This window comes from Triticum aestivum, chromosome 1B (genome assembly GCF_018294505.1).
Source record: "Triticum aestivum cultivar Chinese Spring chromosome 1B, IWGSC CS RefSeq v2.1, whole genome shotgun sequence".
In the NCBI taxonomy this organism is placed as follows: Eukaryota; Viridiplantae; Streptophyta; class Magnoliopsida; order Poales; family Poaceae; genus Triticum; species Triticum aestivum.
In genome coordinates this window covers 529705269-529732327 of record NC_057795.1, presented here as the reverse complement: position 1 = coordinate 529732327, position 27059 = coordinate 529705269, and the positions used below count along the sequence as shown (strand labels likewise).

Here is a 27059-nt window from a genome sequence, read left to right as displayed (position 1 = left end):
ATTAAGAAAAGATAAATATTTTCTTATGACTCCCTTTCCTCAACCCCCAGTGTTTATCTTGTCAAACATAAGATAGCATCGTTAGAGTAGACACACCATGAAGTGCCTCCTTGGCTCCATAAGCGGATATTGCGGTTGGCCTGGCAGGGGGAAAAGCTACCTACGACGTCCATGCTGCAATGACAAGCAGATGGAGTGTGAGTCCCTCGCTCGCAGTTATACCTAGCCATAACTCAGGCCGGGCATAAAAAGGCCCGCGGCAGAAAACCCAGACCCGGGCATGACCTGGCCTCCGGGCCGAGATATCAGGCCCAAGCCCGGCCCATCAGTGGAAAAGCCCGTCAGGCCTCAAGCCAGGCCTCTTCCCTAAAGGCTATTTTGGGCCGGGCCGGGTCAGACCGGGTTTCCCATGCCAGGTATACTCGCAGTACATGCTCTGCTACTCGGTTCACCGGCAGATCAGATCACAAAGACGCACGCCTCATATATCACCCATACAGTACTAGCTCACTAGTACTAACTACAATTAATGGAAAATCGGCAGCTTCAAAATTACAAGAACCGGCACAAATATTGTACGAACAATATAAATGTAAAATATAGGATTGCTGGCTAGCTAGATTCATTATTTATGCATTTCAGTTCAGTGCATCTATATCTGGAGAAGTTAATTCACTGAAAGGAGTTCATACTGCGAAGCTGTCTTCTAGTCGCAAATAATACTAGCGGATTTGCTTTTCAAATGCCTTCTTAATCAACAGTAGCAATAGATCAACTGAAACTTAATACTAGCAAGTCCAAGTAGTAACAGCTAAGCATATCCACCAGTGAACACTTGCTACAAAAAGGATGTTCCAGTATGAACTCAAAGTCTGAACCAACTACCAGATTTTCCACTAAACAAGTTCATGAGCAAACTCTGAAAACACACAACCTTCTCCAGAATTTCCTGCAAAATGAGTGCCCCGCAAACTGCCACCCTCACCTACTGCTTGATCGTTAGCCTTAAGAAACCTGAAAATAAAATAAATAAATAAACATCAGATGCATTTGAACATAAACATATAAACAGAACGAACGGCAGGAAAAAATCAGAGTAAACAGAAATGCTACTATATGTAGTCCATGTACATATTTTTTTTCTCAAATGAAATGAGTAGGGATCTATCATTTTGATTTGCAGGAGAGGAACAGAGCGTATCAAATAGCAAGTTTCAGTTTCAAGATTTGATCAATTGGTTAGAGGAAAAAAGGCGATGGTTATTGGACATTTTGGTGACAAGGCTAGGCATTCCTCAGGTTTAAATAAACGATGTATGGGCCAGTTTGCAGTTATGCACTTGATATGTTAATCATGCCTGCCTGCTAGATCAGAAGCACTCCTTTAGATAATGAAACATAGTTCAGGAAACACTAATTCTTCTGAATGAAAGGTCCATGCTAAAAGACATAAATAGTTTTCAGCAGCACTTTGTGGTGCTGCCACAAGACTGTATGACTGGAAGAACACGTTCGATTAGCATGCTTGGCCTTCTACAGAAACATCTGACCTGATTAAATATTTGATCATGTGTAATAAAACAATCAATGACAGCGCTTGGCATAGATACACAGAGATGTGATTCTCTTTAGCTAGTGTGCATGCCAAACATGTTACCAGTGCCAATAAAACATGAACTAGAACTTACGATAGGCTGATATTAGGCAACACGGCAACAGTATATACTAGTACTAATTGGCAAAAAGTGCACAAGATTGCTCTTCCAAATCATGAATTGCATGGATTGAGTCAGAGATATATGTGAAAAGAAAGAAAACAAACTCCTAAACATGTGCATGGATGACATACAGCCAATGATGGATCAACATATATAGAAGCATGAGCAGAGAGATATATAGTACCCACAGATGCATTAACTGGTAACTTGGCACACTTTTCATTTTGTGTGGTGTCTGTCTGAACGAACTAGACATCTGCCAAAGTCTTGCTTTCTGCGTCGTCCTTCTTGCCTGAAAACAAATTCTTTCGATCAACACACATGAACTTGAACAAATTAAATAGTAGTAACACAATTCAGAGTATACGTGCAGTATGTATCTAAGCATTGTATATAGGAATCCATCCCAAGTTATTACTGTCTTGCTTGTAGAAAGAGGGATTTTATGCCTGATTCAATAATGCTAAACGTTTGATGATTAATATAAATAGGATGACTTTATCTGAGTTTGCCCACACTGATCAACAAATGCTACCATTGGGATACTTTACACAAATTCTGTAGTAGATGATCTGCAAAAGAACTTAATGGAAATGCACAGCAGCACAGTACCACATGAGCCTCCAGAATGTGTAAAATTTTCCCCATCTAACCATATCAGCTGCGGCAGAGGTAGCTTAATAGCAAGCAAGCAATTGAAGCAATGTAGCGATTACCTGCGGCAGAGGTCCGGCTGGATTCAAGCCACGGTGGAAGCACGCATGGTATGCACCCGGCTCCTCTGTCCAGAAAGCTCCCAATCACTTCCTGCTTGCTCATGTCCACGCTGATGCGGTGCATGCCGACCGCCAGGTAGATGACATTGCCGTTCAGTGGATCAAGAGCGACAATTTGTGGCGTCGTCTTCTCCGGCAAGGGCAGCCATGGGTAGTCTCCATCCGCCCAGAGCCGGCTGAGCACCACGCGGTGCTCCAGCGTCCAGCCGCTGCCCTCGTCGTCGAGCGTGAAGGAGCTGAGCACGAACGGCTCCCGGTTCCACACCTCGGCGTAGCGCAACCTTCCCTCGCTGACCCCCATGCGCCGGTACCTGCCCGGCGCGTCTTTGGACAGGGCCTCAAAACCCTCCAGGTCAAGCCACCCTGGCGCCGGCCCTGGGCGTGCAGGCATCACGCTGCCCCTCGGCAGCTCCACGAAGCGGGGCTCCGGCCGGTCGCTGAACGGGTCGGCCGAGATGGCGCCCCAGCTCAGGTCAGCCCACCACAGCCGGCCGCCGAAGGCGAACGCCTCTTGGTCAAACCTCCTGCCCGTCTCCGAGTAAAACCGCCGGACGCCCGGGAGTTGGCAGGGCGTGGTGACCGCGACGTCCCACTCGCCCGTGTCCGAGAGAAAGCGGAGCATCCTGTTCCCCTGCAGCTCGGCGACGGCGACCCTGTCGGGAGTTCCGTCTCCGTGCCCGCGACCGGCTTGGGTGAGGACGCCCATGTGAGGGCCGCACACGAGCCGCCTCCGGCCTACGTTGATGACCGGGAGGCGGGTCAGTTGGCCGGTGACAGGGTTGCAGAGGAAGCGCGTGGTGTCCGGGGTGTGCCCGCGGACGAGGCCGGTCAGCTGGCGGACATGATTGCCGCCCTGCTTGGCGAGGATGGGAGCCGTGGCGCGGAGATCGTAGATGATGATAAGGAGGAGGCCGTCGGCGCTGGCGGAGCACACGCGGCCGACGAGGAGTTGCGTGGCGTCGCTGTCGGGGTCGGGGCCGGCGCTGGTGTCGACCAGGAGCGCCGGGACGGTGATGGTGGAGAAGCGCGGCGGCTCGAGGATGCGCACGGACGCACCCAGCGCCGACCCGGCGGCCACTGACAGCTGGTCGACCAAGATCCAGGGAGGGCGGGAGGAGGCAGCCGTGGAGGTGGAGAGGGAGCGGCTTAGGCGGCCGGAGACGGCGGCGGAAAGGCCCAGGAGGCGCCGGAGCGACATGGTGGTGATGCGGTGAGGTGACGAGAGAGAGAGCAGAGCAGAAGGATTTCCGATGGTAAAAGATGCCTCTCGGTTCACATGGACTTGGTGCACACAGCTAAGATATGGGGGGTAGTGGGTGGTGGCAGCCGCTGATGAAAGCTGCGTGGGGTTGTTTCACTGCGTACTCCAGTCACAGTTCTTTCAGCGCCCACAGGTCAGGGAGCTGGTCTACATGGACCAGGTCTGTGCATAGTTAGTTTCGAAAGGCGTCGTCCCATTGGCTGTGCGGCCTGTGATGGGCATACGTCATGGTTTCCCGCCAAAGAATTGCTGGGCAAGGAGAAGGTGGGAAATGGAATTTCTAGCGTCCATTATTTGCATTAAGATGTGTGTTGTCCTTTTATGCATAAAGGAACAAATCATTGTGTTATGTAATACTCCCTCCGTCCCAAAATTCTTGTCTTAGATTTGTCTAAATATGTATCAAGTTACATTTTAATATTAGATACTCCATCTTTTGTTGTAAGATTAGTGCTATGTTGTCTGGTTGATGTAATGAGATCATGTAATCCATCTTTTGTGGTAATGAGAATGAACGTTTGGTTTGAGCATACTGCCAATTTGAACAAAGTAAAAATATACAGAATGTGCAAATTAACATCACATGATCAAAGTTAACATTACATCCAATGATCGACCACAAAATTAACATAATCAAAGTTTCAATTCGAATACAAATGATCAACCACAAAATTAACATAGAACCACTACCGCAACCATCAGTTCATCATCACATATTCTTCGGCCAAGTTCAACAAATGAGAGAATCACTACTGGTGAAGTCCATGATCAATGTTGGATCATTTTAAAATTTGCTTCAGTTCATCTTTAGTCAAAATATCTTGATAGTAAATGCTCATCAGTTCTAGCCTAACCTCTTCTGCGCCGGGAGGCACAGAGAATTGCTCCAGCGGCGGCAATGGGTCGCCATCGACCATCTCGCTGGCACATACCGGGTCGCGGTCGCCGCACTTGTGCCCGTCGTTGCCGCCACCATGGTCGACGAACGCCTGGTGGCCCTCGTCCTCCACGTTGCCACCGTCCACCTTGATGCCCGCATCGGTGAGCGCCCACACCAGTTCGGTGAGCCGGTGCACCTTGTCGGTTAGCGCGTTCACCTTGTCGACCAGCGCGCGTACGACATGCCCAAGCGCGTGGACGCCTCCGCCGTCGTCCGGGTGCATGCCGCAGTCCGCGAGCGGGAGCAGGCCGACATCCACGGGCGCACCGCCTACCGGGAACACGCCGCCTTCCCGGCACAGGTCGCTGTCCGAGAGCGCGCCGCCTTCCACGAGTGCGTGGCCGTCCACGGGAGCGCCGCCTACCGGGAACACGTCGCCTGCGAGCGCGCCGCCCTCTGCGAGCGGGAGCACGCCACCGTTCGCGAGCGCGCCGCCCATTGCGAGCGGGAGCACGCCACCGTCCGCGAGCGCGCCGCCTGCGGGGAGCGCGCCACCGTCCGCGAGCGCGCCGCCTGCGGGGAGCACGCCTCCGTACGCGAGCTCGCTGTCCTCCACGTACAGCTCGCTGTCCTCCGCGACCAAGCTGTCCTCCGCGAGCAAGCTTTCATCCATGGTCTCGCTATCCTCTACAGGCTGGCTGTCCTCCCACAACCACGTTGGATGGATTTCATCCATGGAGATGTACAGGATGTGGAGGAGAAGGGAGAGTGGGATGTGGAGAATGGGAAGCTGAGATGGGACCGGTGGGTAGGAGAGGAAGAGGTAGGCGTCTGGTTGCCTTGGGAAGACGCGAAGGACGTGCATGGAAGAGAGAGACGGGAGTAACTGCAGGCACGCATGTGAAGTTGGAAAGGAGGGGCAAAATTGGAAAGAAGTGCCAAAACCTGCTAGTACGCAGAGCATTGAGGGAAAAATCGTTTTTTCTAATACGCAAACTAATGAGGACAGGAGGGAGTACATCCGTATCTAGATAAATTTAGGATAAAATTTTTGAGTTACGTATGTATACGAGCTGAGGAACGTCTCACTAACTTTAATCTATTCATTCCCTAAAAAAAACTTTAATCTACTCATGCATGCATGCATGCTCTCAAACCACTCCATCCGTAGAAAAGCTAGCACTTTATTTGTCTTGTGAGATATTAATTCATCGACAACTTTTGAATAAAATGTCCAATGTTAAATCTGGTTACATATTTGAATTTCTGCCGACGAGATATTTAGAACACAACAAATTTGAATAGATTTTAAATGAGTTTAAAATTCATGAAACATATTTCACCCATTTCTAAAAAACATATCTCATCATTTATTAAAAAAATGATTTCACTCGTTTCAAAAAACAGATTCCATTCATTTCACTCAATTCAAACTAATATTTTCACTCATTTAAAATACTGATTTTACTCGTTTAGAAAGAGGATTTCTATAAGCACATATACCAACTAGAGGAGTAGTTAATGGGTGATTTTTTGAATTTACTTATCTTGAGATGAACTAACCGAAGTAAAATAGAGACAACTAGCAGGGCCAATGCTGAAGAGAAGACAACCTGCTCAAACAAAAGTGCTTAGTAGTAAAACAAACGAACGTGTTGCATACAGAAGTATAAGCAAGGTACACATCGAAGACCAACCTAAAGATAGCAAGTGCGACAGAATGTGTCATGGTATTCTCACGACAGATGCCATGGGTTGACTTATCTCGAGTGGTTGGGGCCGATGAGCGTCGGTGGCGTTCGGATGTGAGATAAGGCACGAGCACTGAGAACACAGAGACGTACCCAGGTTCATGGCCCTCCAAGGGAGGTAATACCCCTAATCCTACAAGGATCACTATGGAGATCATAAGGAATACATGGTTGCTCCTGGAGCTATATTGGTGGAGGAAGAAGAGAGCTCTTACTTTGCTCTCTGCCCCGTGTGTGTGTGTGTGTGTGTGTGTGTGTGTGTGTGTGTGTGTGTGTGTGTGTGTGTGTGTGTGTGTGGAGTGGTGGTGAGAAGGAGCCGACCCCCTCCTAGGAGGGCTCCTTGGAGGTCTTATACTTGGGCTTCCCAGGTTACAATATGCCTAAAAAGGTGGAGTGGGCCCCGACTGCCAGCGTATTTGGCTGCCCGTGGGGTCTGCCGGCTGCATGTCACTGTAGCCAGTAGGTCACGGCATCACGGAGTGGCTGGCACGATGCGTCTACAGTGCCGGGCCGTCCTAGAGTTGGTCGCCTCGGTCAGCGGAGCTTCCAGCATTGTAGCCACGCCCTTCGCGACGTGGGAGACGTCTTGTCCCAGTAGCTGGCACAAATGGATGTGACAGGCGCTGACCTCACCGGCTGCCGCCAGTTAGTCCAGCCGTGGCGCCTCATCCAGCCAGCCTCCCATGGGGGGATCCAACCAAGGGGCCAGCCGATTATGAGGGCGTTGAGTTGTTCTGATGTTTTGAAATGTTGACTTGTATCTTTGAGCCTACCAGGGGGTCATCCCCCTCGACAAAATGGAAAGGAACCCATCATAGTCTTCGCAGAGAGGGAGCAAGAACTTCACAATACAAAGTACAACAGTAAATTCAGTGCGAGGAAGTTGAACCCAAAGGCTTGGTGAAGACAATGATTTGTTCACCCAGTTCAACTTGCTGGCATAACTCTACGCTTGGTTGGAAAGGCTGAGATATAACTCGAAAGACTTAGTCTTCATCCTATTCTCCTTTAGCTACAAGTCAACTCTGACAGCGCCAATCACTCATGGCAGATCTCCAAGACCTTCACAGACTTGTTCTTTAGCTAGTCCACAATTACTCTTAGATCTTGTAACAACTGAGAGTAATCCTAGTTATTATATTTGCCTATTATTATTTGTGCATCATCGTGAAGTCATCATCCTTGCAACATCAACACGTTGCCTTCGTATCAGATTATCCGGGTGTTTTTATTAAACTTATAGCCCTATTTTGTTTTTCGTTGTTCTATGGAAAGGTGAATAGTACCCCCTGATCTTTAGCCCTTCTGCTCGGAGAGCAATCAAACACTTGCACATGGCCATGAGACACTAATTAAAATTATTTTATAAATGCAAAATAAATATTCTTAAAATGAGTTAGAAGTTTGTGTGTGATCTTGTTATATTATATTTCAGCTGCACGTTGAATCTCGTCCGACTCGGAGTCCGTTTGCTACACGAACATTTGAATATTACATTACAAATAAATATTAGGCATACTTAATTATTCTCAAGATAGAACTCTTAACACTATCAGCAAGAAGAGCAATTAACTCATTTTCGATCTTATGTCCAAGATAATGATGATGAATTTCACTATTCTGAATGCGCCTAATATGGTCTTGCATTATGGGATCAAATTCTGCAATCATTTCAACTACCCCCAAGAAATTACCATTATCATCTTGATAAAATTTCTCGTTTGTTACTCGAAAAGCTAGGTGACCTGATTTGACCTTTGCTACTTACCATGAGGTCGACATCTACCTCAGCACCCTCATGCCAACGATGAGCGATATTGCCTCCGCCTCTGCAGCACATTACTTGATCCAAGCGGTGCTCGCACATGAAGGTTGGCGACGGAGGTGAGCACCACCATAACTATGATGTGGCCTAGCTTGAACCATGACGGCGATGTGCTCAATCCCGGCGACGAGCAAACTGAGCCGCGTTGATCCCACATCTCCTGGCGCGGTGGCGCCTCCCTCACGCTGTCGAGAACATCAACGGCGCCAGCTTGCTCTTCTATGTGTTCGTTGCCTCAATTTGTTGGGGAACGTAGCAGAAATTCAAAATTTTCTACGCATCACCAAGATCAATCTATGGAGTAATCTAGCAACAAGGGGAAGGAGAGTGCATCTACATACCCTTGTAGATCGCTAAGCGGAAGCGTTCAAGTGAACGGGGTTGAAGGAGTCGTACTCGTCGTGATCCAAATCACCGAAGATCCTAGTGCCGAACGGACGGCACCTCCGCGTTCAACACACGTACAGCCCGGGGACGTCTCCTCCTTCTTGATCCAGCAAGGGGAGAGGAGAAGTTGAGGGAGAGCTCCGGCAGCACGACGGCGTGGTGGTGGAGCTTGCAGTTCTCCGGCAGAGCTTCGCCAAGCACTACGGAGGAGGAGAAGGTGTTGGGGAGGGAGAGGGCTGCGCCAGGGGCAAGGGTGAAGCTCCCATGCGCCTCCCCACTACATATAGGGGTAGAGGGGGATGGTTTCTTGCCCTCCAAGTCCATTGGGGCGTTGGCAAAGGTGGGAGGAAAGAAATCCCATCATTTCCTTCCCCACCGATTGTTATCCCCCTTTTTTAGGGATCTTGATCTTATCCCTTCGGGATATGATCTTATTCCTTCTAAGGGGGGATCTTGGTGCGCCTTGACCAGGGGTGTGGGGCCTTGCCCCCACTACCCACGTTCATGTGGGTCCCCCCATGCAGGTGGGCCCCACTCCGGAACCTTCTAGAACCTTCCCGGTACAATACCAAAAAATCCCGAACATTTTCCGGTGGCCAAAATAGGACTTCCCATATATAAATCTTTACCTCCGGACCATTCCGGAACTCCTCGTGACGTACGGGATCTCATCTGGGACTCCGAACAACATTCGGTAACTGCACACTAATTCCCATAACAACTCTAGCGTCACCGAACCTTAAGTGTGTAGACCATACGGGTTCGGGAATCATGCAGACATGACTGAGACAGCTCTCTGGCCAATAACCAACAGCGGGATCTGGATACCCATGTTGGCTCCCACATGTTCCACGATGATCTCATCGGATGAACCACGATGTCGAGGATTCAATCAATCCCGTATTCAATTTCCTTTGTCTAGCGGTATTGTACTTGCCCGAGATTCGATCGTCGGTATCCCGATACCTTGTTCAATCTCGTTACCGGCAAGTCTCTTTACTCGTTCCGTAACACATCATCCCGTGATCAACCCCTTGGTCACATTGTGCACATTATGATGATGTCCTACCGAGTGGGCCCAGAGATACCTATCCGTCACACGGAGTGACAAATTCCAGTCTCGATTCGTGCCAACCCAACAGACACTTTCGATACCCGTAGTGCACCTTTATAGCCACCCAGTTACGTTGTGACGTTTGGTACACCCAAAGCATTCCTACGGTATCCGGGAGTTGCACAATCTCATGGTCTAAGGAAATGATACTTGACATTAGAAAAGCTTTAGCGTACGAACTACACGATCTTTGTGCTAGGCTTAGGATTGGGTCTTGTCCATCACATCATTCTCCTAATGATGTGATCCCGTTATCAACGACATCCAATGTCCATGGTCAGGAAACCGTAACCATCTATTGATCAACGAGCTAGTCTACTAGAGGCTTACTAGGGACATGGTGTTGTCTATGTATCCACACATGTATCTGAGTTTCCTATCAATACAATTATAACATGGACAATAAACGATTATCATGAACAAGGAAATATAATAATAATAACTAATTTATTATTGCCTCTAGGGCATATTTCCAACAGTCTCCCACTTGCACTAGAGTCAATAATCTAGTTCACATCACCATATGATTAACACTCATAGGTCACATCACCATGTGACCAACATCCAAAGAGTTTACTAGTTCACATCATCATGTGACTAAGACTCAATGAGTTCTGGGGTTTGATCATGTTTTGCTTGTGAGAGAGGTTTTAGTCAACGGGTCAGCAACATTCAGATCCGTATGTACTTTGCAAATCTCTAGGTCATATTGTAAATGCTGCTTCCACGCTCCACTTGGAGCTATTCCAAATGGTTGCTCCACTATACGTATCCGGTTTGCTACTCAGAGTCATTCAGATAGGTGTTAAAGCTTGCATCAACGTAACCCTTTACGCCGAACTCTTTATCACCTCCATAATCGAGAAACATATCCTTATTACTCCAAGGACAATCTTGACCATTGTCTGGTGATCCACTCCTTGATCACCTTTGTACCCTCTTGCCAGACATGTGGCAAGGCACACATCGGGTGCGGTACTCAGCATGGCATACTGTATAGAGCCTATGTCAAAAGCATTGGGGACGACCTTCGTCCTTCCTCTTTCTTCTGCCGTGGTCGAGCTTTAAGTCTTAACTTCATACTTCCTCTGTTTTTATTTACTCTGCATATTAGAGTTGACTGAAGTCAAACTTCGTAAAGTTTGACCAAGTTTGTAGAAAACAATATAGACATTTATTACAATAAATCTATACGATGTGAAAGTACATTCAATAATAAATCTAATGTTGTTGATTTGTTATTGTATATCTTAATATTTTTGTTTATAAACTTGGTCAAAGTTTGTAAAGCTTGACTTTGACCAAAGCTAATATGCGAACTAAATAAAAACGGAGGGAGTACCTTACAACTCAGGCAAGAACTCCTTCTTTGACTGATCCATCTTGAACACCTTCAAGATCATGTCAAGGTACGTGCTCATTTGAAAGTACCATTAAGCGGTTTTTGATCTATCCTTATAGATCTTAATGCTCAATGTTCAAGTAGCTTAAACTAGGTTTTCCCTTGAAAACTACTTTTCAAATAACCCTATTTGCTTTCCATAAATTCTACATCATTTCTGATCTACAATATGTCAACAACATATACTCATCAGAAATTCTATAGTGCTCCCACTCACTTCTTTGGAGATACAAGTTTCTCATAAACTTTGTATAAACCCAAAATCTTTGATCATCTCATCAAAGCGCATATTCTGACTCCGAGATGCTTGCTCTAGTCCATGGAAGGATCGCTGGAGCTAGCATACCTTTTAGCATCCTTAGGATCGACAAAACCTTTCTGATTGTATCACATACAACCTTTTCTTACGAAAACTGGTAAGGAAACTCATTTTGACATCCATCTGCCAGATTTCATAAATGCAGCTAATGCTAACATGATTCCGACGGACTTAAGAATCGCTACGGATGAGAAAATCTCATCGTAGTCAACTCCTTGAACTTGTGAAAAACTCTTTGCCACAAGTCGAGCTTCATAGACGGTGACATTACCGTCCACATCCGTCTTCTTCTTAAAGATCCATTTATCTCAATGGCTTGCCGATCATCGGGCAAGTCCACCAAAGTCCATGCTTTGTTCTGATACATGGATCCTATCTCAGATTTCACGGCTTCTAACCATTTGTCGGAATATGGGCCCACCATCGCTTCTCCATAGCTCGCAGGTTCATTTTGTTGTCTAGCAACATGACCTTCAAGACAGGATTACTGTACCACTCTGAAGTACTACGCATCCTTGTCACCCTACGAGGTACGGTAGTGGCTTGATCCGAAACTTCATGATCACTATCATAAGCTTCTACTTCAATTGGTGTGCGCGCCGCAGGAACAACTTCCTGTGCCCTGCTACACACTAGTTGAAGTGATGATTCAATAACCTCATCAAGTCTCCACCATGCTCCCACTCAACTTTCCGAGACAAACTTTTCCTCGAGAAAGGACCCGATTCAAGAAACAATCCCTATTGCTTTTGGATCTGAATTAGGAGGTATATCCAACTGTTTTGGGTGTCCTATGAATATGCATTTTATCCGCTTTGGGTTCGAGCTTATCAACCTGAAACTTTTTCACATAAGCGTCGCAGCCCCAAACTTTTAAGAAACGAAAACTTAGGTTTCTCCAAACCATAGTTCAAACGGTGTCATCTCAACGGAATTACGTGGTGCCCTATTAAAGTGAGTGCGGTTGTCTCTAATGCCTAACCCATGAACGATAGTGGTAATTCGATAAGAGACATCATGGTACGCACCATATCCAATAGGGTGCAACTATGATGTTCGGACACACCATCACACTATGGTGTTCCAGGCGGTATTAATTGTGAAACAATTTCCACAATGTCTTAATTGTGTGCCAAAGTTCATAACTCAGATACTCATCTCTATGATCATATCATAGACATTTTATCCTCTTGTCATGATGATCTTCAACTTCACTCTGAAATTACTTGAACCATTCAATAATTCAGACTTGTGTTTCATCAAGTAAATATACTCAGTATCTACTCAAATCATCCGTGAAGTAAGAATATAATGATATCCACTGCATGCCTTAGCACTCATTGGACTGCACACATCAAAATGTATTACTTCCAACAAGTTGCTTTCTTGTTCCATTTTACTGAGAACGAGGCTTTCAGTCATCTTGCCCATTTGGTATGATTTTCATGTCTCAAGTGATTCAAAATCAAGTGAGTCCAAACGATCCATTTGCATGGAGTTTCTTCATGCATATACACCAATAGACACGGTTCGCATGTCTCAAACTTTTCAAAATGAGTGAGTCCAAAGATCCATCAACATGGAGCTTCTTCATGCGTTTTATACCAATATGACTTACATGGCAGTGCCACAAGTAGGTGGTACTATCATTACTATCCTATATATTTTGGCATGAACATGCGTATCACTATGATCGAGATTCAATAAACCATTCATTTTAGGTGCAAGACCATTGAAGGTATTATTCAAATAAACAGAGTAACCATTATTCTCCTTAAATGAATAACCGTATTGCAATAGACATAATCCAATCATGTCTATGCTCAACGCAAACACCAAATAACAATTATTTAGGTTTAACACCAATCTCGATGGTAGAGGGAGCGTGCGATGCTTGATCACATCAAGATTGGAAAACACTTCCAACACATATCGTCAGCTCATCTTTAGCTAGTCTCCGTTTATTCCGTAGCCTTTAATTTCAAGTTACTAACACTTAGCAACCGAACCGGTATCTAATACCCTGGTGCTACTAGGAGTACTAGTAACGTACACATTAACATAATGTATATCCAATATACTTCTATCGACCTTGCCAGCCTTCTCATCTACCAAGTATCTAGGGTAATTCCGCTCCAGTGGCTGTTCCCCTTATTACAGAAGCACTTAGTCTCGGGTTTGGGTTCAACCTTGGGTTTCTTCATTAAAGCAGCAGCTGATTTGCCGTTTCATGAAGTATCCCTTCTTGCCCTTGCCCTTCTTGAAACTAGTGGTTTCACCAACCATCAACAATTGATGCTCCTTCTTGATTTCTACTTTCGTGGTGTCAAACATCGCGAATCTCTCAAGGATCATCATATATATCCCTTATATGTTATAGTTCATCACGAAGCTCTAGCAGCTTGGTGGCAATGACTTTGGAGAAACATCACTATGTCATCTGGAAGATCAACTCCCACTTGATTCAAGTGATTGTTGTACTCAGACAATCTAAGGACAAGCTCAACGATTGAGCTTTTCTCCCTTAGTTTGCAGGCTAAGAAAATCGTCGGAGGTCTTATACCTCTTGATGTGGGCACGAGCCTGAAATCCCAATTTCAGCCCTCGAAACATATCATATGTTCCGCGACGTTTCGAAATCGTCTTTGGTGCCTCAACTCTAAACCGTTTAACTGAACTATCATATAGTTATCAAAACGTGTATGTTAGATGTTCGCAACACCCACAGACGACGTTCGAGGTTCAGCGCACTGAGCGGTGCATTAAGGACATAAGCCTTCTACGAAGCAACGAGGACAATCATCAGTTTACGGACCTAGTACGCATAATCGCTACTATCAACTTTCAACTGAATTTTCTCTAGGAACATATCTAAAACAGTAGAACTAAAGCGCGAGCTTATGACATTATTTGCAAAGATCTTTGACTATGTTCAGGATAATTAAGTTCATCTTATGAACTCCCACTCAGATAGACATCCCTCTAGTTATCTAAGTGATTACATGATCCGAGTCAACTAGGCCGTGTCCGATCATCACGTGAGACGGACTAGTCAACGTCGGTGAACATCTTCATGTTGGTCGTATCTTCTATATGACTCATGCTCGACCTTTCGGTCTTCCGTGTTTCGAGGCCATGTCTGTACATGCTAGGCTTGTCAAGTCAAGCTAAGTGTATCGCGTGTGTAAATCTGGCTTACACCCATTGCATGTGAACGTTAGAATCTATCACACCCGATCATCACGTGGTGCTTCGAAACGACGAACTTTCGCAACGGTGCACAGTTAGGGTGAACACTTTCTTGAAATTATTATGATGGATCATCTTACTTACTACCGTCGTTCTAAGCAAACAAGATGCAAAAAATGATAAACATCACATGCAATCAAAAAGTGACATGATATGGCCAATATCATTTTTCTCCTTTTGATCTCCATCTTCGGGGCTCCATGATCATCATCGTCACCGGCATTGACACCATGATCTCCATCATCGTGTCTCCATGAAGTTGTCTCGCCAACTATTACTTCTACTACTATGGCTAACGTTTTAGCAATAAAGTAAAGTAATTACATGGCGTTGCTCATTGACACGCAGGTCATACAATAATAAAGACAACTCCTATGGCTCCTGCCGGTTGTCATACTCATCCACATGCAAGTCGTGATTCCTATTACAAGAACATGATCAATCTCATACATCACATATCATTCATCACATTCTTCTTGGCCATATCACATCACAAAACACTTGCTACAAAAACAAGTTAGACGTCCTCTAATTGTTGTTGCAAGTTTTTACGTGGCTTCTATTGGTGTTCTAGCAAGAACGTTTCTTACCTACGTAAAACCACAACGTGATATGCCAATTTCTATTTACCCTTCATAAGGACCCTTTTCATCGAATCCGATCCGACTAAAGTGGGAGAGACTGGCACCCGCTAGCCACCTTATGCAACAAGTGCATGTCAGTCGGTGAAACCTGTCTCACGTAAGTGTACGTGTAAGGTCGGTCCGGGCCGCTTCATCCCACAATACCGTCGAAACAAGATTGGACTAGTAATGGTAAGCACATTGAACAAAGATCAACGCCCACAACAACTTGTGTTCTACTCGTGCATAGAAACTACGCATAGACCTGGCTCTGATACCACTGTTGGGGAACGTAGTAGAAATTCAAAATTTTCTACGCATCACCAAGATCAATCTATGGAGTAATCTAGCAACAAGGGGAAGGAGAGTGCATCTACATACCCTTGTAGATCGCTAAGCGGAAGCGTTCAAGTGAACGGGGTTGAAGGAGTCATACTCGTCGTGATCCAAATCACCGGAGATCCTAGTGCCGAACGGACGGCACCTCCGCGTTCAACACACGTACAGCCCGGGGACGTCTCCTCCTTCTTGATCCAGCAAGGGGAGAGGAGAAGTTGAGGAAGAGCTCCGGCAGCACGACGGCGTGGTGGTGGAGCTTGCAGTTCTCCGGCATAGCTTCGCCAAGCACTACGGAGGAGGAGGTGTTGGGGAGGGAGAGGGCTGCGCCAGGGGCAAGGGTGAAGCTCCCATGCGCCTCCCCACTATATATAGGGGTGAAGGGGGCTGGTTTCTTGCCCTCCAAGTCCATTGGGGCGTTGGCAAAGGTGGGAGGAAAGAAATCCCATCATTTCCTTCCCCATCGATTGTTATCCCCCTTTTTAGGGATCTTGATCTTATCCCTTCGGGATATGATCTTATTCCTTCTAAGGGGGGATCTTGGTGCGCCTTGACCAGGGGTGTGGGGCCTTGCCCCCACTACCCACGTTCATGTGGGTCCCCCCATGCAGGTGGGCCCCACTCCGGAACCTTCTAAAACCTTCCCGGTACAATATCGAAAAATCCCGAACATTTTCCGGTGGCCAAAATAGGACTTCCCATATATAAATCTTTACCTCCGGACCATTTCGTAACTCCTCGTGAGGTCCGGGGTCTCATCCGAGACTCCGAACAACATTCGGTAACTGCACACTAATTCCTATAACAACTCTAGCGTCACCGAACATTAAGTGTGTAGACCCTACGGGTTCGGGAATCATGCAGACATGACCGAGATAGCTCTCTGGCCAATAACCAACAGCGGGATCTGGATACCCATGTTGGCTCCCACATGTTCCACGATGATCTCATCGGATGAACCACGATGTCGAGGATTCAATCAATCCCGTATTCAATTCCCTTTATATAGCGGTATTGTACTTGCCCGAGATTCGATCGTCGGTATCCCGATACCTTGTTCAATCTCGTTACCGGCAAGTCTCTTTACTCGTTCCGTAACACATCATCCCGTGATCAACCCCTTGGTCACATTGTGCACATTATGATGATGTCCTACCGAGTGGGCCCAAAGATACCTATCCGTCACACGGAGTGACAAATTCCAGTCTCGATTCGTGCCAATCCAACAGACACTTTCGGAGATACCCGTAGTGCACCTTTATAGCCACCCAGTTACGTTGTGACGTTTGGTACACCCAAAGCATTCCTACGGTATCCGCGAGTTGCACAATCTCATGGTCTAAGGAAATGATACTTGACATTAGAAAAGCTTTAGCATACGAACTACACGATCTTTGTGCTAGGCTTAGGATTGGGTCTTGTCCATCACATCATTCTCCTAATGATGTGATCCCGTTATCAACGACATCCAATGTCCATGGTCAGGAAACCGTAACCATCTATTGATCAACGAGCTAGTCTACTAGAGGCTTACTAGGGATATGGTGTTGTCTATGTATCCACACGTGTATCTGAGTTTCCTATCAATACAATTATAGCATGGACAATAAACGATTATCATGAACAAGGAAATATAATAATAACTAATTTATTATTGTCTCTAGGGCATATTTCCAACACAATTGTCGCTTGAGAAAGGGGGGAGTATGAGAGAGGGGGGGGGGAGAGGGGTCAATTTGGGGGCCCTTTCTGCCATGTCCCCATGAAGCGTTCAAAACCAAGGCGAGTCAACACCAATCGGTCAAAACCGAGAGGAGGCATGAAACTTGTCCGGTTTCAACAGTTGGGGGTGCAAGTTGTCCGGTATAGTAGTTGAGGGATGAAATATAGACTCCATGAAGAATTGACAGACGAAAAGCATACTTTATCTTAAAATAATTTTCACGCGTTTCAAAAGAATGTGCATGATATCCTTTAAAATGTTTATACAATGTAAAAAATGTTCGTATAAATTTTGAAAAAAAAATAGTACCACTAAAAATCATGTTTTAAAATTGTTCGTGACATTTTCTAAAAATGTTATATGACGTAAAAATAGTATATTTGCATAGTTTAAAAAAGTTTCCTATCATTCAAAAAATGTTATAATGTGTATTTGATTTTTTAACACTTATTCAAAACATATATTTGAAAAAAAATATTAATCATGTACTATTTGACAAATGTTCAGTGTGCATAAAAAAATGTTTCCAATGTTCATGAAAAATGTACAACGGTCTGTTTTTTTAGAGAGAGATACAACGGTCTGTTGAAACAATTAGACATGTATTAAGAAGAAAGAGAAAAAAGAAAGGGAAAAGAAAAATAAAAACGGAAAAGAAAATAGGACATCGCCGATTTGGCCCACTTAGCCCTATCTGGCCCAGCAACCCAAGGTAGAAGGCGTTAGGGTAGGAATCGCACCGGATCTTCCTCTCAAGTCCTCCTTGCGCCGCCACTAGTATAAGACAGCACCGGATCTCCCCAAACCTCCCTAATTTTTTGCCAACAGCATATCGATCTTGTTCTTGGCTGCGTGGTTGAGAGTGCCGATAGTCTCCATTCCAGAAATTTTCGGGTTGAATTGGATCCCAAACCCCACTCCTCAGGTACCCCGCGAATCTCTGATGATAATCTCCGTGTCTGTACATGGATCTTTGATATTACCAAGAGAAGAAACGAGAATCATCACCAGCATTCAACGAGTCCCTTGTTCTTTCTCTTGATTATCAGGAAGTCCGCCGGCCATCGCCATGGGCAGCCGGTTTGTGAATCTGTTGGCCAGGAGCTGCAACGGCGGCCCCAGACACTTCAGCCTGCACCGTATGAATCCCGCAAATTTGTTTCACCCAACCAGGTCAGCGGTTCCAGCGGTTCAACCGTTAGCAGATGCTCCTCTGCCCCCCCCTGCTCTATCCTTCGGCTGGCCCGGCAAGAAGGGCGAACTCGCGTGGATGAATTTCATGGCTTTCGGCCGCACCGGGAACAATTTTTTGGCCGTGGACCAGATAGGCAGGACCTTCTTTTACGACACTGACTCGCGTTCGCTCCGCACTGGAATGCCCATGATGTGCAAGCCCATCATGGACCCGATCTCCATTGCCGTTGGTGACAGCCTCTACGTCATGAGCGGTAACCCTGGCCCGTCGCCTGGGAAGCATTGCTTCCAGGCTCTCATCCACGGCCGCCTTCCTGCAAGCGACACCAATGATTGGTCCTGGTATTCGCTTCAGCCGCCACCTCCCTTCGTGAACGACATTCCCCGCTTCCATGAAGATGAGGTCAAATCCAGTTGCGGTGACGTTCCAGCCCCCTATGAAATCGGTGCCTACACTGTGGTTGGCGAATCACAGATCTGGGTATCCACAGCAGGTGCCGGCACATACTCGTATGACACTGTGAGTGGTGCATGGAGCAAGGTAGGCAACTGGTCACTGCCGTTCAGAGGCCGTGCCGAGTACATCCCTGAGCACAACCTCTGGTTTGGCTTCACACCCAACAATTTGCAGCTGTGCACATCGGACCTCACTGCCTCATCTGAGGTGAGGCCGCCCGTTCTGCAGAATATGTGGACAGACGTGGTCAGGCCAAAAAATTGGACCCTGAGAGATGCCAGCCTCGTGCCGCTGGGCTCTGGCAAAGTCTGCATTGCCAGGTTCTTCGTAACTCATTCAGACAACTTTGAGGATATGTCAGCCTATAAGAAAAGAGAGAATTTTGCTGTTCTCGAGGGTGTGGAAGTGTTGAAGGCTGGGTGGGCTCACCTCCGGATGGTTAAGCACAAGTCGGAGCGTTACGTCTTCGGCCGTGACCTTGTCATACCGCTCTGATAATTTCTACTTCATATATGGCAGGTGAGTTCTCTTAGATCAAAGACCAACGGCTCGCCTGTATATTGTCCTACTCCCTCTGTCCCAGTGACCAGCAGCTAATGGCAAGAAAAGCGATACTTACAAAGGCCCATCGCCCATGCTTCTAACGGACCTCCGGAAGCTCACCTTTGGTCACAGTTAGTAACTACATCACATGAAACTTCTTAGCCAAGTCTATGTCCACCTGAAACAGGATCTAGATTGTAGAGCAAAGACCTGTAAATCATTCCAAGCTTTAAAACTGTAGGGAGCATCAAGAACCTTGAAATTTATGTTGGCGGCAGGAAATACCTAAATATGAAATTTACTGTTCAGTACTAGATCTAATACTTCCTAATCTCTGCAAAACGTTTAGTTGATTATTTTGGACCATACCTTGTTTGGTTGAGCTATGTGAATGATTCTGCAGAATGATCTCTGTGCACTCAAGATCCGGGTCGCCAATCCCATCCTGTGAACTGTATGTCTGCAGATAATTCACTGCTCAAAACCAGAGCTAACACTTTTAATGTATGTAAAGAATTCTCAGGTAATTCTGCAGTAGCTATTACCTTTACATTTCTGTTCTGAATTCTATGAGCGATTGTTAGACATGTATCTCCCCATTCAGCATCAGGCTTGCTCTTTCCTTGGACTCCATTAAGGAAGCACATGTGTCTCACACATCCCACAGAGAGTGGACAACAGGCTCCTCTACACAGGTGATCTTCGGGTTTGATCCATTTCAACATCCGGTGATCCCAAAGAATTTGATAAATTTGGCAAAGTAATCTCCAGAACTTGAGATGCATTAGCCTCTGATGATCTTCCTTGTATATATGAGACCCATCTTCTTAAGCTTCCTTAGGTATGACAAAACATGACATTCTGAATTTCTGCAGTAAATCAGCTGCTTTTCAGGGTCATCTGGATTGAACTCGCTATCACCGTAATAATAATATTGTGTCAGCACCAGGCTGCGCATCATTACCCCATCCGTCTGACCAAATTTCAGATCTTCTGTCATGCCATGCATCAACAGCTCAAATGCATTGAACAGAGCTTGTCCTCGTTCATCTTGAGGCATAGCACTTGTATGGATTAGAATAGCTGAGCCCATGGTTTCCTCATTTGTTCCAGCAAGTCATACACTTCTGGTAACCGAACAGAGTTCTTACATCCATGAGATAGGATATGATCCAACACATTAGCTGCTAAAATTGTGTCGACTGCAGAGCTTGTCAAGCCTCAGCAATGTGCCGTCAGCAATTTGTACCCTACCAAATTGGTCGCTGGAGAATGAATCAATTGTAACAGCCAACAGAACATTGTAAGATGAAACTATGCCTACTCCAATCTTGTTCACCATCTCTGTTCTTCCACATTCTCCAAAGATTTTACTGATTCTACAGGAGGAAAATTTGTTACGAAATCAACTCTGTGCAATCTTTGACCTTGTTCGACTTCATGATGCCTGCAATATAACATGTTTCTCAATATGACAAGTGTATATATATATACTTAATCAACTAAATGAGGCAAAAAGAGTTGAAAACTTGAGCATTATACACTCTGCTTCAATATGACAAATAGATGTTAGCCTAAAAGACAATACTCCCTCCGTCCGAAAATACTTGTCATTAAAATGGATAAAAAGAGATGTATCTAGAACTAAAATACGTCTAGATGCATCCCCTTTTATTCATTTCGATGACAAGTATTTTCGGACGGAGGGAGTACAAAATAACCCGCTCAACAAATTTGTGAGTTCTGATAGACTTTAATGACAGATATTATATAACTAACTAAACTATTTAATGTTGAACACACCATTGAATACAATTACCCGCATTTTCACAAGTGGTATCCAGCTTGTGTTTTTTATTGCGTGGTTTAATAGACCTTACATATTTCAGCTCACCATATCGATCCATTCCATACAGTTCATTTCATATGTAGTACGAATTTTACTAATAACACAGTTCATGCTATACATAATGAATTACAACTTTACGAGTGAATTGGTCTACCACAAGAATGGAAAACTCACCATACAGCTTCCCTTTTGTCAGGTGGCCACCACAAAAACGGTAGCCTACAATGCTCGGTTAAATGGGATTAAGTGGTACCGCAAAGATTGGAAGTAATCAGATGGCATAGAGGCCTCGGTTCACGTCGACTCGGCGCACACAGCTGGCATGTCAGGTGATGGCGCGATGAAAGCTGCGTGGGGTCGTTCCACCGCGTACTGGGACGCTGAAGCTCTCTCTGGCCCACAAATCAGTGACGTTGGTCTACCGGGGTTGGTCTATGCAACGAATTCCGTATAGAAGGAAGTGCCGTGCAGCTGGATGGCTGTGCTGGGCACTAGTTTCCCGCCAAAATTTCATTCGCTGGGAGGAGGTTTTTTTTTTTTTTGAGAATATTCACTGGGAGGAGGTGGTTTCAGTTTGTATCCTATCCTCCTTTTCCCAGTTCCATTCGCTCACTTTCAAATACTCCCTCCGTTCCTAAATATTTCTCTTTTTAGAGATTTCAAATGTACTACCACATACGGATGTATATAGACATATTTTAGAGTAGATTCACTCATTTTGTTCCGTATGTAGTCACTTGTTGAAATCTCTAGAAAGACAAATATTTAGAAACGGAGGAAGTAGGAAATTTCAAGTAAACTCGTGAATTTGCAGAAATTATCGAGCATTCAAAAGGATTGTAAACTTGATTCAAACAGTGACCTATGCAGCAAAGCAGTAAACTGAACATTTTCGACATACGCAAGACAATAAGGTTCAGCAGCTTACGATGTTTACACAATCAAACTCAAAGTAGCTCAAATGCAAGGGAGAAAACTAGCACAAATCATACAGGCCAGACTTATCCACTGCAGAGTACGTACACGTCAGGATTCCAAGATCAGCTTAACCTTTCCAATGCGCAGGTTTTCATCAACATGTCAATGACAAGGATAAGTTAAACTCCAGATTGGGTAACAATGCAAGAACACGTTGGTTTAAGCTTACAGACCCGTTAAATTCAAAGAAAAGCAATCTCAAGTTAGAATGGCATTCCAGATTCCACGGTAGAGGAGGCGCATCAGCAAAGCCAAAATATGTGAAACATTTGCAGATTTTGCCCAAACCATGGTAGAGGAGGCGCATCAGGAAAGCCTGACAAACCCAAAGTTCTCCCAACATTCCCCCAAAACAGGAGTTCAGGAAGTACCAGTCTACCACCATCAATTTCTTAGTCCTCCAAAACAACTCCTACCTCACAATTTTGAGAACCCTGCAAAGCGGATTGTAAACATGAACGTGAGGCTCACCAATCTCTTTGTAATAGTTCTAATATACAGATAAACGTGAAGAACATCTACAGACTCATGTGGGGAGAGAATGAGTGACATAAAAAGAGATGTTTTTTCTCCATTTCTTTTTGAGCCAAATATATACTCCCTCTGTACCACAATACTTGTTGTTGGGGGGCTTGTACTAGCTTTCCCTAACTACAAAGTATTTCGGTACAGAGGGAGTATATAGGAGTAAACAGAAACATGAGACGGAAGTAAACAACAGCAAAACCAGATCCACATCCACATTGTTTTGGAAAAATGACACAGATGAGATACCATCTGAAAACTGCAACATGCTTTGTTTACTTTCTATCTTCTGTTGCAACAAAAATATAGACATGGTCATGTTACAAAGGTAGAAATAGCATGGTTCACTTCACGCAAGATCAGTTTGTGACAACCTTTCAGAATAATGGAAGACAATGCTTCATCATAACAACTGTACTGGGTGTCTGCTAAGCTCTATTTCCCTTATGATGTTTCACACTCCCATTTAAATTGTATAACCTGGTGAACCAGAAAATATACTCAATACAGTTTGGCGGCCGTCAGACATATGCACCAACCAGGCAAGTAGTACTTAACTTTTCCAGCTAACAAATTGCAGACACTGTAAGAGAAATGGAATCTGATGTTCACGGATACTTTAGGTTATATGAACTGGTACTTGCTAATATGTCAAATTTCGCGATAACAATCAATTTGCAGCATGCTCACTTGGTAAGAAATGGCAACATACTTCAGTTCAGTCTTCACTAGGTGATAATCAGACCCTGTGTGCACGAACCAGCGTGGCTGCCAAAGTGTTCCTTCCGGAATTGGTCTTCTTGCTCGAAAGGGATCCTTCAATCATGTTTGAACACACAAGAACTTAGAAAAAATGACAAAGAACAAAGACAGTAGTGTATGTTCCTTAGTTACAGTAAGAGTTCTATTGGAAAACATATTTTAGACATTTAACAGGAAAAATATATAGATATACGTTGACAATAGAGGAGCAAAACACTTTTTACATCATACAAAATCCCATACCAATGCAATAAAAGAGAAGATTATCTAGCAATGCCAAATTCCACTTCCTTCAGTGCTGCAATCTTAAAGGAAAACCTTACTGCTAACAACGGTCAATTTATTTCAGCGGTGTATGACAGTATGAGCCTATCGGCAATGAAACTCTACACAACAAATTAGGTTTGCCACTGATGATAAATGAAACACTGGTTTCAGTATTTTCAAATACAAATGCAGTTGGTTTGTATCGACAGAACATGACGCTATGCAGTATGCACAAGAGATTTCAAAGCAACGTTAAACAAAGATCTATGCAATCTGACAATTATAGATCAGCACTTAATTAGAGTAAGAGTTGAATTGGAAAACACAGTTTAGACATTTAACAGGACAATTGCATAGGTATACCTTGACAATAGAGGAGCAAAACACTTTTTACATCATACAAAGATCTCATACGAATGCAGTAAAGAAAATCAGATTTTCTAGCAGTTCCAAATTCCACCTTCAATGCTGCAATACTATAGAAAGGCTTACTGATAATAACGGCCAATTTAATTGAGGAATCTATTAGCCTATGGGCAATGAAACTCTCCACCACATTTAGATTGCCACTGATGATAAATGAAACACTAGTTTCAGAACTTCCAAATACAAATGCAGTTGGTTTGTATCCACAAAACATGATGCTATGCAGTATGCACAAGAGATTGCAAAGATCTATACAATCTGAGAATTATAGATCAGCACTTTGATATTCAATGATCAAACAAGCATGTTAATGGAGCATAAATGTACCTGCACAGGGGATGTAGCTGGACTCTAGCCATGTTGGGAGCGTGCAGGGCACAAGAAAACCAGAGGGGCACAGGGTTTGATCGCCGGCTCTTTCTGGAAGATACCTGCCCCCTAAGCTTTTCCCCTTAGCCATGTCCACAACAATAAGAAAGCGACCATAGATGAGGTACAGAAAGTTCGCCTGGAATGGATCGATGGCGGCAATGCACGGTACGTGGTCTTCCAGAATTTGCACCTTTCAGGCAGAACAGGATTGAATGCTACCTTGTGCTCCAGCGTCCAGCAGCAGCCCTTCTCGTCGAGCGAGAAGGAGCTGCACACGAATGGCTTCCTGCTCTTAGACACCTCCACGTAGCGCAGCTTCCCCTCGCTCACCCCCAGGCGACGGTACCTGCCCAGCACCGGCGTCCCGGCCAGGTCAATCAGGTCAGGCAGCACGCTGGCCGGGGGCAGCTCGACGAAGCGATGCTCCGGCTGGTCGCTGAAAGGGTCGACGGAGCAGACGCCCCAGGTCGGGTCGAGCCACCACAGCCGGTCGCCGAATGCCACCACCTCGAGGTTCGGGTCTATGCGCATGTCCCGGCTAGCCGGCACCGTGGACGGGCCGGCCAGCCGCCGCTCGTCCCACTCCCCTGTTTCCGACAGGAAACGGCGCACGACGGGGTGGTCCGCTCCCCCGCGGCGGCTGCGGCTGAGCTGAGCGACCACGTACCTGTCTGGCGGGCCGCGGGAGCCCTCGGAGTGGGTGAGCAGGCCGAAACCCGTGGAGCAGCCTGCGGTGGACGACCTCGCGAACTCCGCGCCCGGGGCAGGGAGGCGGACCAGCTGGCCGCTGAGAGGGTTGCAGACGAAGCGCGCGACGTCCGGCTCGCCGGCGTACCCGGCGGCGGCGTCGAACTCGGCCAGCCAGCCAGGGCGGAAGGTGCGGTCGACCGGGGCGCGGCAGCGGGCGTCGGAGAAGTCGAGGAGGAGGAGGCCGTCGGGGGTCGCGGCGCGAACGGCGCCGGCGAAGAAGCCCGTGGAGGTGGCGTCGCCGGCGTCGGGGACGACGAGGTGGGCGGGGACGGAGAGCTGGGCCCACAAGTCCTCGTGGAGGTCGAGCGACGCGCGCGACGGCGGCCCCGACGCGTCCAGCGCCGGCTTGGTGTAGAGCATGGCCCACGGAGGGGGCGAGGAGGCCGCCGCGGCCGTGCAGAGGGAGCGGCGGAGGGGCGCCGCGGCGGCGCCGGCGAGGCGTCGGAGCATTTCGCTCGTTGGGGTGGAGCAGAGGGGAGAGGGTTTTGCGATTCTGCTTTGCCCGTGAGCGGTGGCGTGGTGGGGAAAGAAGGAAGGGGGGGTTTGGTTGGTGCACATGGACTCGATCCATGCGGCCTTGACAGCTTTAGCCAAAAGGAAGGCTCACGTCCAGCCTTCTCCGGTTGAAGCAGACAAGACGACAGAGAGAAGCTGTGTTTGAACTCCTGTTTCAGATTTACTACTACGTAGCAAAGTGCCCATATGCTTTGAACTCCTGAGGTAAATCAATAGATACTCAGGAACTTAAAAATCAACTTCATACTTCAAGAACAACTTCAAGCCGCAAAAAGGTCTTATATTTAGTTACAGAGTTTGTAGTTTATAACCACTGGGATTTCTTAGGTTTCATCTTGATTTAGGTTGTATAACATTGCAAGACTGTTAAAAGACTTGGGCTGTGATCAAGGTGATGTTGTGGCTGCAATCCGCAAACTGTTCTTGGACAATGGGCGAGGTTTTTGGCAGGCTCAATCAGACGATGATCATGTTGATCTCGAAAAGGCCGGATGCATGTCTCATCGGAGATTTCCGCCTGATTAGCTTAGTGCACGGTATCCCCAAAATATGCTCCAAACTTCTTGTTGTCAGGCTTAGTGGGTGCATGGGAGAGCTAGTGCATATAAACCAGCCGGCTTTTATTAAGGGTTGGTATACTACTTCCTTCGTTCCTTGAAAGTGCTAGTTATCGACTAGAGGGGGTGGAGGGTGGGGGGTGAATAGGCGATTTTTATGAAAGTCTTCAAAACATGAATGTTTCGAAGACAAACACGAAAACAAGACCTATAAACATGCAGCGGAAGATGAACTACACTAGACAAGCCATAGTCAGACAAGTATGAAACCAAAGCATGATGACTGATAGCAGCTAGGTAGTAGGATCGGGATGGAAGATAGTACGAAGCCAATCAGAACAAGTAGTCACACAGTGAAGTCAAACAGGCATAGCAATCAGGCAATGACTTCACAAAGACGAACTGTAAGTAAGGAGAGTAAGAGATAGAACCAGTGCGTTGTGAAGACAAGGATTTGTTCGACCAGTTCCAGTTGATGTGACAACTGTACGTCTGGTTA

General features: G+C 46.0%; 2 protein-coding genes and 1 pseudogene across 10 annotated transcripts; 1 reads left to right on the top strand and 2 right to left on the bottom strand.

Annotated features, from left to right (window-relative positions):
* Positions 1-666: 666 nt before the first annotated feature.
* On the bottom strand, positions 667-3752 carry LOC123093878 (uncharacterized). Its single transcript, XM_044515945.1, has 3 exons — positions 2435-3752; positions 1907-2010; positions 667-1014 (listed from the first exon to the last, which is right to left on the bottom strand). The coding sequence occupies exons 1-2, from the start codon at positions 3690-3692 to the stop codon at positions 1967-1969; spliced, it is 1302 nt and encodes a 433-aa protein (XP_044371880.1). The 5' UTR covers positions 3693-3752; the 3' UTR covers positions 667-1014; positions 1907-1966.
* Positions 3753-18117: 14365 nt separating this feature from the next.
* Positions 18118-22128, top strand: LOC123136617 (uncharacterized). Of its 9 annotated transcripts, none has more exons than XR_006467174.1 (4): positions 18118-18289; positions 18414-19534; positions 19962-20062; positions 21604-22128. XR_006467174.1 is itself a non-coding variant. In XM_044556064.1 (3 exons), the coding sequence occupies exon 2, from the start codon at positions 18434-18436 to the stop codon at positions 19508-19510; it is 1077 nt and encodes a 358-aa protein (XP_044411999.1). In that variant the 5' UTR covers positions 18118-18289; positions 18414-18433; the 3' UTR covers positions 19511-19534; positions 21604-22128. The 9 variants fall into 9 exon arrangements, 2 of the variants coding, with proteins under 2 accessions (XP_044411999.1, XP_044411986.1); XR_006467170.1 differs by having other exon boundaries at positions 19962-20081; XR_006467160.1 differs by lacking the exon at positions 21604-22128 and adding an exon at positions 20163-21597.
* A 200-nt stretch (positions 22129-22328) lies between these two features.
* On the bottom strand, positions 22329-26029 carry LOC123093869 (uncharacterized; annotated as a pseudogene).
* Positions 26030-27059: the final 1030 nt, after the last annotated feature.